Source organism: Diadema antillarum, unplaced genomic scaffold, assembly GCF_040938485.1.
Source record: "Diadema antillarum isolate AM-2024a unplaced genomic scaffold, OU_Dant_1.0 seq00000507_RagTag, whole genome shotgun sequence".
Taxonomy (NCBI): Eukaryota; Metazoa; Echinodermata; class Echinoidea; order Diadematoida; family Diadematidae; genus Diadema; species Diadema antillarum.
Window position 1 is genome coordinate 2,673,849 of NW_027271462.1, and position 15,214 is coordinate 2,689,062.

The following is a 15,214-nucleotide window of genomic DNA, read 5'->3' on the forward strand; positions in this document are numbered from 1 at the left end:
TGAACTTCTGTTAAAGATTGTATCATGCACACAGTGGTCCATCATGATTATTTCAACATGAATACCTGGTCAGTGGGCAATATCTATCTGATGTGACACTTATTCTGGTTATAAGAGGTATGTGAAATTATTGAAATTCTAGATTTACAGCCAACCATTCAAACATGATACCAAGTATTACACACAGAAAAAGAAATAACAAATTTAGTTATTTCTCTGAAGATGCCCAAGGAAACCCATATGGACATGAATTAAGGAAATTAGCAGAAGAAGTTATTTTTCATTAATGCACTGGCTGGATGGATGTTTTGTAATTCGATAATTGGCAATCATTAAATTAATTACTGTCCCACGTTATCCACTGACATTGTGAATATAATTGGGTAATTAGACCTACATGTGTACCTCCCCAGCCCCCACCCCCTCCCCCCCCCCCCCCCCCACACACACACGCACACATACTCAGAGACTCCAACTCTCCCGTTTTCGATGGGAGATCTCCGGCCGAAAGCCCATTTTTCGCCAAATCTCCCGTTCTCCCGCTAGAGATTTAATTTCTCCCGCCCTGGCTCTGTGTCTCCAGCTTAGATGTATTTTCTCCCGCGTGAAATGATCTTTTTCCCACCCAAACACCTATGATTTGAATCAATGAATTATCTCTTACATAGTGCCATCGTATGTTAGAAAATAAGCCTTGGATAGCACGAGAGAGCATCTACAACACTTGAGCTTCCAGGGCCCGCTTAAGGGCCCTGGACCCTGGCCACAAGGGACTTCACGCTCGTTAGGTGCGCTTTGTGTACATCAAGTTGTAGTCTCTAGTTTGCTAGGAGTTTCAGGTGGGAGAATCTCCAGATCAGAAGGGGCTTTAGATTGGAATCTCTGCACATTGTGTCTGTACATGCACCAAAATTGCCCTAATATGAGTTTATTTCCATGTTATCTCTGCCTGTAGGGTGAAGGGGACATCACATCTTCCCCTGTGGAAGCCCTCTATCAAGCCATGCTTCCCAACTTGCCACAGTACATGGTAAGTCTCCACCAGCAGTGCTGCACAGTGTAGCAACCTGTGTATGTGCGATCTGACACATCGGCCCTATTTTCATGAAGGTGGTACAAAATTGAACCATAGTTTATGCAAGTTTCTTCAGCGCAAATACGATTGACAGATTGCGTACGCTAACGGACGTCCAGTAACAATCGCGCATTGATAGGCGAATGTCAAAGAGAAGCCTATTTCACACATGGTCTAAAACCAGGTTTAAACCACCTTCGTGAATGCGGGCTGTTGAGACTCAAGAAAGCAGCATTTTTTCATTGATTGTATAGCACCCATATCAAAGAGATGAAATGACAATTCATTTATAAATGATATTTAAAATCCACTTTCTTTCTCAAGGTCTATAGCGAGCAAATGTTGGCCTCAGAAAGCAGGATTTGGTATTGTCTTTGTCAAAATCACGAATGGGACATGATTCCAGGCTAGCTCCATCAGAGGGGCAATTAATTTGCTTGGCTACACATTTGTTAGAGTGATTAAACTCTTGTGTGTATTTAGCATTAAAAGTTGTGAAAGAGAATCCATACATTTTGTGTGGATTTCAGATCTTGGCTTGGATTCGAGAGTACAATCATGAAGATACATCAAGGCAAATTCATTTAAAGGGATAGTACAGTATTGGTGGAGATGAGAATTGGGCTTTTAACTTTTTGCGAGATACTAAGAAAACACTTATGATATAGTACAGAGCATACCATTTTAAGAGGAATTCAAAGTTTATTTGATGAAAATCGGGTTTGGAATGACTGAAACATCCAGAAACAAAGTAAAACAAAGCGATCGTAATAAAGTGTGGGTCCCACACTTTATTTGAATCACTCTTTTTTGGATATCTCAGCCATTTCAAAACCAATTTTCATCAAATAAACGTTGAATTCCTCATAGAATTACATGCTCTTTGATATTTCATAAGAGGTCTCTCATTATTTCACAAAAAAAAATGTTAGAAACCTGAAATTAGGTCTCAACCAAAACTGTACGATCCCTTTAAATTTGAATGACAGCGTACTGAGTTGTCCTCTTCTTCCTTCCCTCTCCACATGTGATTACCCTGTAGAGATAATGCCACCTATCATGTTCAATCTCAAGGACCTCTTCAAAAGTGGCTTATGTTTGTACATGTGACATTCTCGCCCCACCAGATCTCTCTGCTGAAGATCCTTCTGGCCGCCGCGCCGACCTCCAAGGCCAAGACAGAATCCATCAACATACTGGCGGACGTCCTTCCAGAAGAAATGCCGTATGTCACGTGCCTGTATATGCCAAGTCTTGCTCCTGTGCGGTGGTTTCAAGTGGGGGGGAAAAATAGTGCTACTCTGTTTAATAACTCAAACAATCTCAGTCTGTGTTGAAATTCAGAGAATGGTTAAGGGGCATGTGATAATTTTCATGAGGGATAATTAAAGTCTTACCTCAATTGTTTATTTAGGAAGTTTGGGGGGAGGGGGAGGGCAGTAAAAAGTGTCAGAAAAGACAAAACATTACATTTAGTTTTGGCCATAGCTTACTGGCTACCGTGGTATTTTACCTGAAGTTAATCTTTGTTTTTTTCAGAATATGTTGATTTTAACACATTGCTTTTTAGATAATGCATATTACAAGGACTCATGGCAGCCATTGTGTGTGTAATAAGACTGGTTTACCATGTCAGTGTGGTTTCAAACAAGATTGTGCTGTACCATGTGATGTTTGTTCCAAGATTGATTTTATGCCTAAAAATATCTGATATCTATGCTTTTACTAAATCATGTGTCTCTAGGCCATGTGTTGTCATGTGCATATTTTATTCGATATCAACTGGTATCAGTATAATGAGCATGTTTGCATATGTAGGTCTTGTGGATACACGCATTGCAGAGTGATTGCTTCATTTATTAATTAATTTTTCCCCAAAAATTGTTGTTGTGTTTTTTTCCCCAGATGGAATTTTTAAGACTGGGAGTAGGAAGGAGTATCACCATAAAAGATTATAAGTGATACCAATACAAAAGAACAAAAGAAAAATATGAAAGGCAACTGCTTTTCCCTCCTATATGTTGTCGTTAAATGTGTACAGTCAGAGAAATTAAGGATATGCAAAATCCAGCTAATTTTGAACCGAGCACAAATATTACTTGCTCGAACATCACCTCACTTAATATCAGTAATCTGTACGTAAGGCTATGTGAAACTCGCATATTCCTATGAGAATAGGATCACTTTGAGCATTATTTTCATTTTGTTCTGATTTATTTGCACAGTATCACTGTTCTGCAGAGCATGAAGCTGGGAGTGGATGTTAACAGACACAAAGAGATCATCGTCAAAGCTATCTCGGCTCTTCTTCTGCTTCTTCTCAAACACTTCAAACTTAACCACGTCTACCAGGTAAGCATTGCACTGTCACATACACAAGTCAAATCTGTCTGCAGAGATGCTTGGGGTAAACACAAAGTGTAGTCGCTATACTAGACAATTGGTCACTATAGACTAAGTGGTCATTATTGTAGACAGTGGTTAGTCATCCACCGAAACCAAATCTGTGGTTAGTGAATGCATTAGGTAGATAGTTTCTGTGCACAGTTTCTTAACCACATATTTTCTTTTCTGACATGGTTTTTACGGACAGGTGGTTGTTAATGGACTGATGGTTGTCAGAGCAGATTTGAGTGTCTAATGGACAGTATTCAAAATGTTTCAGAAGTTAAGTGTAGAGAAAACATATGGCTACCTTAAAGTGGTGTTGTACATTGTTGATGAGGTCTTCTATACAATGTATATTCCTGCTTTGTTTGTTAATCATTCAGTTAATTATGTTAATATGGAAATGAAAATCAGTTTCACTGTCTCATTAAAGGAATGACAAAGATACCTGACAAAATGCCATGAGCTTGCATTGACATCCATCACGTCAACTCTGCATACAATCTCTAAGCTGCCAGTGCTCTTCAATATCATGAGACGTATTGGTGGTAGAAATTATGTTGGGAAAACTGTGAAATATTTTTGATGATGGCAACAAAATATTTCACTTATCTAATTTGAGTTTGTTTCATAATTGTTTTGTCTTCTGCCAGTTTGAGTTCATGAGCCAGCATCTGGTCTTTGCCAATTGCATACCACTTGTCCTGAAGTTCTTCAACCAAAATATCCTCTCCTATGTTGGAGCAAAGAACAGGTAAGCGTTTGCCATCCCCTTGCTATTTTCGGGCAATGGCGAGGAATGTAAGTCTAGAGTCACAATGTCAAGTACAGTGTATGCTTATTTCAGGGAGAGCTTATTTAGGTGTGCTGTCATTTCTACCAGAAGCATAAAGTCAGTTTTCAACATTTTCAGTATTATGCAGTAAATAGCACGTATCTATTTCTTCCTCAATTTATTGTGTCTTTATATTGTCTTCCAATGTATGTATGATATGTTAATTGTTTGTTCGTTCTTCATGCTATGTTTTGTACACTGACACTCTCTTGTTGAAAATGAATATGAATGAAATGAAATGAAGGAAGTTTAATACACCCTGTGCATGTTGATGTGACATGGTGAATGTCATATCAAAAGCGCAAGCGAGCACTGTGGTAATAATTTTCTTTGTGAATGCAAGCACCTCAAAGTATTTGTTTGCTGCACCACATCGCTTGATTTGTAATAAATATCAGTTATATCTATGCTTTCAGGATTTAATTTGATATCAAAGCACAAACATCATGTCATGCAAAAGGGTAATCATAGATTTGTACTTTAATTTCCCTGATATGTCATCAGAGCTGGTATATATTTCCATCCCATCTTGAAGTTCATGCTCTTATCATACGTCTATGTCTGTGTCATATATCTAGCATACACGTGATTGACTTCCCATCGTGTGTGATTGGTGATCAGCCAGAATTGACCGCAGAGAGTTTGGTAAGCAATCTTAAAGAGATGGTATAGTTTCGCTTGAGATCGAGCTTCAGGTCTGATAATGAGAAACCTCTTGTGAGATATGAAAGAGCATATAATTCTAGGAGGAATTCAAAATTTATGTGGTTAAAATTGGTTTGGAAATGGCTGAGATGTCCAAAACAGAGCCACCCAAATTAAAGGTGGGACCCACCTTTTATACCCACCTTTTATTAGGATTGCATTGTTTTACTTTGTTTATGGATATCTCAGCCATTTCAAAACCAATTTTCTTCAAATGAACTAAAATTCCTCTTAGAATTGTATGCTCTTAAACATTTCATAAAGTGGTTTCTGTTAGTAATTTGCAAAAAGGTAAAAGCTTAATCTTCATGTCAACCAATACTATACTGTCCTTTTAATATTCTCCCAAGTGAATGAAGATGGTATAAAATTGAATTACTATGAATTACATTTTCCTAATGCTTTTTCTTTCTTCCCAACATTCTGAAATACAGAGACGAATCAATCACAGCATGCACGTCAAATTACTTTTGAGTAGAGATACATGCTATAAATCCGTTCGTATGTATGTAAAACAATGGCCCATTTCATATTAATTTTATGTTTGCAAGTAATGCATAATATTTACAAATCTTCTTTTTTCTGAATGCTCATTGTGTGTGCTGATCTCATTCAACCTCAAAAAATCTGGCATACCAAAGATAATGTATCATAGCAACAGTAAATCTAAGGTTGTGATTACACTTGTAAAAAGAGTTGTCAAATTAAGCTGCAAAGAGCCAGTCACTATCTGAGAACCACATGTTAATGTGCCTTCAACTGCTCACTACACTTTGTACCTCCGTAGAGAATACCTATGTGAAATTTACATTACTACATGTCACAGTTGTGGTAAAGGCTCCCCCTCCCCCCTTAATTCAATTCCTGCAGGAGGCTGGAGACTCTCAACCATACTGCTGGAGGAACCTGTTCTCCTGCATCAACCTGCTTAGGATTCTCAACAAACTTACCAAGTGGAAGCACTCCAGGACTATGGTAAGATATGAAAGATCTAAGCTTTGTGGCTCTCTCAAATTAGTTTTTCATTTGATTTTATTCAAATTGATCTATTTTGATGTGACTTATGAAATATTAGTGTGATTCCTATGTCAGACATGCGAAGCAGAGTGTACAGTGTGTAGAAAGCAGTGGTATTTAGCATTTTGACACTCTTTGATAAGATGTGCGTTACGTTGTCATTGTTATTCAAGTTGATAATAAGACTCTCTTGTCTGGCTGTGTGAGTCTGTTGTAAAGAATTATTGTATAATATGCCAGCTTGTCCAGAGACTTACAAGTGGTATTTTTATGGACTTGATGAAGACATTTGAAGCATTTTTCTACATGAAAATATCAATGTCATTTCCTGACTTTCCAGATGCTGGTAGTCTTCAAATCAGCCCCCATCTTGAAGCGGGCACTGAAGGTCAAGCAGGCCATGATGCAACTCTATGTCCTCAAACTCTTGAAGGTGCAGACTAAGTATCTTGGGCGCCAGTGGCGGAAGAGTAACATGAAGACCATGTCGGCCATCTACCAGAAAGTCCGGCACAGGCTGAATGATGACTGGGCGTATGGGAATGGTAATCAAAACCCCAATATCTATCCTCGTCAGCTACTTATCCACATCTTCTTTTTGAGTCTCCATTCATGCCAATTAATAAAAATCTTTCAGAAATGCTGCAAGCTTTTACCACTTCAGACACCTGCTTCTGTGTGAGGGTGACCATTATATATCAATGAGATTTACATGCTATCAGCAAGACTGCATTTCATGGCAAACAGTTAAAGCAAGAATACATACAAATGATTTATGCTTTCATTCTAAGTATGACTGCTTTTCCTTCCAGACTAGTCATTCTACCAGCTGAACTGAAAGCGAGGCAGCACTTCACATAACAAACTATCAAAGTCCTTGGGTAAAGTGGCCAGAACTCCAGAGAGTACTGTCACCTACAGTTGTTCATGATGAATTTATATGGAACAAAAATAAATCTGATTCTCTGTAAGGTGGAAAACTCACATTCTGTATTAGTCACAAGAAAATTCTGCTGTCTTTTATGTTGTTAATGCAAGAAAATTCTGAGATATGCTGTGTACTTCACTTGCAGACATGGACGCCCGTCCTTGGGATTTCCAGGCAGAGGAATGTGCACTGAGGGCGTGTGTGGACCGCTTCAACTCGCGCCGCTACGAACACACCTCCTCGTCGACCCCACTCCATCCGGAGCTGGCTCCAGTGGACAACAACCTACAGAGCGTGCTGAGCCAGAAGGTGGAGCTGAGTGAGGAGTTCAAGCGCTACTACGAGGTCTGGCTCGACCGGGAGGTCTTCTCCACCCAGATCAACTGGGACCTGCTCCTCAGGGACAAGATCTACATATGACCTGGTGTCAGAACATTTGGTGCTTCAGAGCGCTCCCCTAAAGCGTCCATACCCGTGCCAGAGGAGTGCTCAAACGCTCCTAAAGTATACCGTACTGTACCATACTGAGCCAAAAGTGGACAACTTCTTGATGTGCTCCAAAGAAAAACTGTACCGTACTTTACCAGAAGTTGGCATGAGAAGAATGCACCAGATGACACGCACTACGTCGTAATGCAAAGAGTTGGTTCTCTTCGTACGGAACTCCTGTATGTAGTGTAAGCGTGCCAGATGCATGATCCGCTGCTACAGAATGTTTGACCCCTCTGACTCAAGTTCAGAAATAAGTTATGAGGTATGCTTTCTCCACAGAGCACTCAAATGCTCCCAATCTGGTATGGTATGGTACAGTATGCTGTCATTTAGTTTGCTTCGGTTCGCTTTTGAGCACTCAAGCATGGCCATTGATTGATGGTCTCAGTCTCTGGACGTTGGTCGACTTGCAACTTACAGTGTATGTGACTGACAGTCATGAGCTACAATGGTTCATTTGGTGCATATCACTGTACACTTTTTTCTTTCAATATGGGGGTCAATGATTCTAATGTCTACTGTAAAACATGATATATTCGCGGCATGAATTTTTCGCGAATTGGAGTCGACAGCATTTTTCACGTCATGAAATTTTCGCGAAGTGCCACTGGCGTTCAATGCATATAATGTAAACATGGACTTTCGCGTGCATTTTAATTTCGCGAATCTTGGCGCTCGCGAAATTCGCGAAATTAAAGTGCACGCAAAAATTCCTTGTTTTACAGTATTCCCAGCTACAGCAGCAGATGGTAGTATTTATTACACAGTGTTCATATCTCAATGACTGTACATATATTGCCGTACCCTGCTAGCCAGGGGAAAGTTACAGTTCATAGCTTATTAATTGGTTGTGCATTTGCTGTTGTCAAATTTTCTGCTCAGCACATCCCATAGGTTCAGAGACTGGAATTCAAAAGCTGGATTTTCTTCAGAGCGATGGTGGAATTCAGCTGCATAGAAAAAGTGCAGCCATATCGAAAGCGATGCATTTGATCTCATGTCCTGTATCCCATACACCTGACAGAATTACCTCCAATCACATTCTCACTCGTCGAAAAGACTGTCCATGCCTCAGAGAGCGAGTTTATTTGTTTGTATGTTTGTTTTAATGGAATGGTTGATCAGATACATGGATTTCAGTCATGCTGTGATAGGCATGGGCTTCTGACCTGAGGAGAGGAAAATTGACTCTTCCCACTTTGCTGCAGTGCTGGATTGTGATGCAAAATCTAGCAAAGTGTGTAAAAATGGTGACCATCACACCTGCTCAAGTTTCACACATCAAAAATTTGTTGCTTGAGGTATGTTGTCCATGGGCAGACGTTCATTTCAAAGCGACTGTACGTCCACTATTTATTCTGCAACGTCCAAATGGGAATTAATAATTTTGGAAGGTGACACAGAATATCATAAGGGAACAGATCGCAAGCTTCAGAATATTGACTTATAAATCTTTTTTGATACTAATTTCAAGACATGTTTTTTGGGGGTTTTTTTTTTTTTTTAAAGTGAAAGAGGGGAAGGAAGAGTTTGGATCATTTGGTACTTTGCTGCAAACTGGCCCGTCGTTATATTGAGAACATATAACGACTACTCTTTGTACAGGTGAAAGTTCATGATATATTTTGTGTCGGTAGGTCTAATGTATCAGAGAGCTTGATTGTTAACCTAATGACTTTATGTCATCATTGGTAATCATTCTCATAAAGCAGTGAAACTCACTGACTAGCTGTACCAAACATGCACATTTGTGACTAGTGTACACCATCAAGTCTGGTTTGGGCTTTTGTTGTTTGCTAGTATACATCTTTGCCATTTCATATCTAAAGAACTGTTAAATATTTCCGTTCCAGAAATGATAATGATTTCTGTTTTGAACCTGCCAGTAATCTTACAAATAAGCTATCACTCACAGGTAAGGTGATGTTCATGGCCTGTCTGTGAGAATTCTGCAGTCAGACACAGAGACTCCAACCCCAAGCACCTTCTGATCTGGAGATTCTCTCGCCTGAAACCCCTAGCAAACGGAAGACTCCAACTTGATGTGCGCTAAGCGCACATCACAAGTGTAAAGCGCAAAGTTCCTTGCGGCCAGGGTCCAGGGCCCGCAACTTAAGGGCCCTGGAAGCTCTAGGGTTGTAGATGCTCTCTCATGCTATCTTGGGCATAATTTTCGACATACGATGACACTATAAGTAAGAAATCATTTGAAGTGGGAGAAATTGCATGTCAAGCAGGAGAACAAGAGATTTTGCAAAAATGGGCTCTCGGCAGGAGATCTCCAATCGAAAGTGGGAGAGTTGGAGTCTCTGCAGACAAGGTCAAGGTCAAAAGGTCAATAAGCTTGCCCTGATAAGCACTGTATTCACAGTATTGTGATGTACTCTCAACAACTTTCCACAGCTTTGAGCTAGGACCACCAAACTCACACAACATGTACATCACCTAAAGATGCAGGTCAAGTTTGAATATTGGTTAAGTCGAACAAAGTCAGAGGTCAAAAGGTCAATGAACTCATATTTAGAAACACTATAATCACAAATTGTGGGTGAGACTTCATTTGGCATTTGCCTGTTTTTTTACAGATGTCAAGGAGGGGCTTGGTACTTTACTTACTATGTTGGGCCAGGCAGATGTACTCTGGCACTGGCAGTGAGAAATCAAAACAGTGACCGAAAACATTTATTAACGAGACATGAAAACTCGTCACATTGAGGACGAGTTAGGTGATACGCTTGTGGTCATCAGATGACAGTCATCTGTGATCGACAAAGAAAAGAATGTGATATAGGCACCTTGAAGTTATATTGAGCGTGCATGCGAAACCGTTTCTGTAACCACTCGGCCACGGGTCATCCACGGAAATGGTAAGACAAAAAAAAAAAAAACAATGTATAGATATAACAGGGGGAAAGTCAATGCCCACTCAACTAACGTGGCCGTGTGAACATCTATTGCATTGCTAGACGGAAAAGCGGCCTTGTAACGACTGAGGTCGCTATGCCATTTCTGGCAACTTGGGAAAAATACGTCCCGCAGACATAAAACCTATAATCGGCTGGTTTTGATACCTTGCCTTTAATCACAATTTTCAGTGTAATGACGTCATCAAATTACAAAACAATGACATCGTCTTGAAAGACAATTGTTCAAAGTACAACACCTCAGTCGTCGTCATTACATACTATGATCGGTTTGACAAAGTCAACCTGCAAAATGTTGCTGCAGTCGAAGCAATGTGGTCTCCAACACACAAAAAAGAGGGATATGGCGTGTGTGTGTGTCTGTGTGTGTGTATAGGTGCGTTTATATACGAACGTGATTTCTACATGGACGAATATATAATACAAATTGAAGAAAAAAAAGTAAAATAAAAAAAAATTGTTTCGTGATCTTGTGGGGTTCGAACCCGCAACCTCACGTCTCTGAGACGGCGCCTTTAACCACTCGGCCATACGTCTCGACGAGAAAATATGGGGAACGTAAACTTATGTATATGAAAGATACATGAGGAATCGTTTTGTCCACATTCCATTTTCATTTTCAGTTTTAAACTGCAAAATTGTCAATCTGATGAGGAGATTTCAAAGAATAAAATGCATGATTACTGCAGCTTATTGTCTCAGCTACAACATACTAAAGTTTCAGAGGAAATGAAGCAAAATCAGCTGAGATAAAGGTGCTTAAACGTTGTTAAGTCAATGCATGCTTTTAAAAAAAATCACCTCCCATAGACATAACACGTAAACTTGTCCGATTTTGCATCTTTACTTTTAATCACAATTTAAAGTATGATGACGTCATCAAATTTCAAAACCATGACATGGACTTGAAAGGCAAATGTTTAAAGGACAACATATGTGAATTTGGGATAATATTGAGCTTAAACAACAGAGATACGAGCAAATGAATGTCAGAAACAGTACCTCAAAAAAATCAATTCCACTTTTTTTATTCAAAATGACGATATGATCACTTCATCGCGTTTTCCTGGCAATATTGATACTAGGAATGTTATTTACAATTCATATGCTTTTGTAATATGCAATAGAAATATCGGGTCAACGGACGATTTAAAGAGCTATGGCGAAATAAACAAAGACATGTTTTTTCACTATATTTGCAGAAAGACGCGCGCGCGGAATTTCAACTTTGACGCCAGTGCATTCCTTTGTTATAGGTCAACATCGATCGGAAATCAGTGGATATTGTTACTCAAAGTATCAGGAATCCAAATCAGTCAAAAAAATTGCATTTTCATGTTGGTTACGCCCTCTGCGCGTGAAATTGCGCGGACGGACGCGCACGCGAGAAAATGTTTGAAACGCTTAAAATTGTCTGAAACTTCGAGATTTCCCATTGGGAAGTCGTTTTGAGCCTTTTAAAATTTTGACGCGCGCGTAGGCGCGCGTAATGAAGACCTGGGTAACTAGCGTTAAAAAGTAAGATAGAGCGTGACCTGAACTTTATGTCCACCGAAAATGATGCAGAAATGACATCTAGTTATGAAGTTATGATCGATCATGTGACAAGGTCCGAAAATCACAAAATGGCGCCTAGATGACGTCATAGATATGTTACTGTCATGAAAACCTTATTGTGGCTAGATATTGTTATGAGACATGTTGACTGAAAATTTCATGTCATTCCGTAATGTCATTGTTGAGATATTGACGACACAAAATTGTCCAGAAAGAAAGAAGAATAAAAAAAAATAAAGAGAGATTTTGACAATCACAATAGGTGATACGCTGATAGCGTATCACCTAATAACTCATTCCTGAATAGTTTCTGTAAGCAGCGGTTGAGAGTCACAATCACAGGGTTGGAGTCGCAGTTTTTCACTCTTTCTCTTCTCTTAATGAGGGTATTTCTTCTACCTTACCTTATTTTTATTTTTTTTATTGTTATTGGTATTATTATTATTATTATTATTATCATCATCATCATCATCATCATCATCATCATCATCATCATCAGATTCTTAATAACTGTGTTTGCTGATCATAATTCTTACCAGGTACTAAGCTCAAGCACAGGAAAGTTCTTTGCCCCTGGTTTATACTTAGGATTTGTATTGTTTTGTTTTGTTTTGTTTTTTGGCACATAGGTAGAAAGATGAATGGTATTATAAAGTTCTCTATGAAAAGCAAAAGCAATGAAAAATATTTTCATCAGATCTAAAACAATGTTTGCTTAATTTTTTTTTTTCACCCAAATCTCATATAAATTATCTTGTCAATAGCTGTAGTGGAAACTTTTTAGAAGCATTTCTATTGCATGTGCTGAGTGACATTTAGCTGTTTCTTTGAAGATATCCCTACTGTTCTGTGTTGCTTACCTCTCCTTTGGTTGATGAGAGTCACAATAATGCACTGACCCCAGGGAAATTTGAATGTGCATATGTATAAATGTGTACTTATCATTGTATTTGGTGTAAATAGATGTCTGTTATTTAAATGAAATGTTAGAACATCATCCAATATTCTGCCCACAGTGTGCATTTATTGTATTTTGCAGCATTACCCCATGGTTGAGGTGAATGAAATGTCTGTGCATGCAGAGTACATAATGCTGGAGTAACACAATGTGCTGGATGAACAGCAAATAAAATTACACTTTTGCTGGCAATGGGAAAGACTTTTAACAAGGATAGTGATCAAAGTGGCTTCCTGCACATGTTTCATATACTCTATACGCTATAATTTTCGTGTACATAAATTTTCGCGAATTGCCGCTGTCACACATTTTCGTGAGTTGTTAAATTCGCGATTGGGGGACTAGAGAAAATATGAAGTGGCAAAGAAAGTGTGAATTTTCAACTTACTAGCAAATAAGAATGATACTAGTTATACACTGCATGAAAACTTACCAAACTCTGCGAACTAGTAAGTTATAATTCAACATTTTTGAAGTGGTTAAGTCCATCGCGCTAGATTTCTGACGATTGTTCCCTTTGCGATAATGGATTGGCTCTCTACAGTATTCGTAAGTAGACGTGGACGTGCATAAACAAGCTTAGCCAGTATGGTCTGTTCGGTAAGCCATGACATGGTATACTAGTACTGAAATGTTCGTATCATCAAGGCAAGGGATTCATTTTGGAAGGTAATATTTTCGCGTGTTGTTAATTTCGCAAATAGCTCCCGACTCGCGAAATTCACGAAAATAAAACCCCCGCGAAATATATAGCGTATACAGTATATATATATATATAACCACTACACCTGTTAGAAGTGACTGAAATGAGAATGTAGAGGAATAGAGAGAGACAGACAGACAGAGAGGGATATTATATCCATTACATTCTATCTATCATCTATCTATTATCTGTATAATATGAAGAGTATGTTTGCAAAAGGCGATAAGTCCATTTTTGAAGATTTTGAATTACGGTCTCTGTCATAAAGTACAAAATAATACCTTTTAAATGATATATTGGCCATTACATACAAAGGTACATTTTTGAAGTTATGGTCAAAAGAAGCAAATTTTTTCTTATTATTCTCTTTATTTTTCTTGACCTTTAATCGCAAGTATCTCCATTTGGCAAATATGGACAAATATCGGTTTTTGCGAACAAACTCTTCATATATATCTGCACACATATGAGTGTGTTTGTGTGTATGCACATGTGAGAGATCAAGAGACACGTGAGAGAGAGAGATGGAGGAGGGAGTTAGAATTGCAGAGGTTTGACCTCCCTCACAACTTAAAGGACATGGACAAAACCCATGGAGCGCCAAGTGTCGCATGGAATATTTCGTTACGAAATCGGTCATTTCGTCGATGAAATGATTATTTTGTAACGAAATGACAACATTTTGTAACTAAATGAACATTTCGTCCCGAAATGATAATTTTGTTAAAGAGACGGTCATTTTGTCGACGAATGATTAATTTTCGTAATGAAATACTTTGTGTGACACTTGGCCCTCCATGGTTTTTGTCCATGGTTTAAACCATGGTTTCATTTGTACCACCTTCGTGAATTTGGGCCTGAGACTGAGAGTTAGAATTACACAGTGTATTAAAAAAAAACTAGAAATGTTGCTACGGCGACTGGTGTATGCCTCCGCCATAATGCATGGTTCTCCTAATAGGTCTATAAATGTCTTGACAATGTGTGATGACAGTTTCACACAATTGGCAAAATATCAAAATGAGAGGTTTGCCACAAATGTGCTGAATGTTCACTTTCCTAGAACTAGGTTCAATTGGATGAATGACTAAAACGTCAGAGTGCAGCTTTTTGGGGGAACTGATGATTTTTACTTGACCTTTGACCCTTTTGTAAGTTTATGCATTGCGTAATTTTCAAGGTATTGAGAAAAAGTATAATTTCAGTATCAAATGGTAAAATAGTATTATCTAAACCTGACCTTTGACCTCACAGTTCCAAAGAGAATCACTGTTAGGTAGAACATGCATAAATATGTAAGTTTCATGATAATACCTTGAGTTACTTTTGAGATATGGAGGAAGAAGTGTAATTTAGCACTTTCACTTGACCTTTGACCTTTTGGCCTTTGACCTTTTGGCAAGAAACTTCCCACAGAATACATATTTGGTTATACATGCATACATCAAGTTTAAAAAAAAATCCTTCAGGCATTGCATAAATAGTCGGGTACCTAAGGGGTGGTCACCGTGCACCCCCCCCCCCCCCCCCCCCCGAACTCCTCGAAACTTACATTTTCAGGATCCTCATGACATACCAAAACATAATCAAGATGTTAACAGGAACGAAAAGTGGCTGTTCTAGGTGAAATTT

General features: G+C 38.8%; 1 protein-coding gene across 2 annotated transcripts in view; it reads left to right on the forward strand.

The window, feature by feature from the left end:
- The window catches only part of LOC139734052 (striatin-interacting protein 1 homolog), a 28,637-nt gene extending 20,706 nt beyond the window's left edge, over positions 1 to 7,931 (forward strand). For both annotated transcript variants that reach the window (XM_071644867.1, XM_071644868.1), the window contains exons 14-21: positions 956 to 1,030; positions 2,203 to 2,300; positions 3,301 to 3,427; positions 4,117 to 4,217; positions 4,877 to 4,943; positions 5,874 to 5,978; positions 6,361 to 6,565; positions 7,094 to 7,931. In XM_071644867.1, coding sequence (XP_071500968.1) covers positions 956 to 1,030; positions 2,203 to 2,300; positions 3,301 to 3,427; positions 4,117 to 4,217; positions 4,877 to 4,943; positions 5,874 to 5,978; positions 6,361 to 6,565; positions 7,094 to 7,368 — 1,053 coding nt within the window. In that variant the 3' untranslated portion in view covers positions 7,369 to 7,931. The remainder of the gene's footprint in view (positions 1 to 955; positions 1,031 to 2,202; positions 2,301 to 3,300; positions 3,428 to 4,116; positions 4,218 to 4,876; positions 4,944 to 5,873; positions 5,979 to 6,360; positions 6,566 to 7,093) is intronic.
- Positions 7,932 to 15,214: the final 7,283 nt, after the last annotated feature.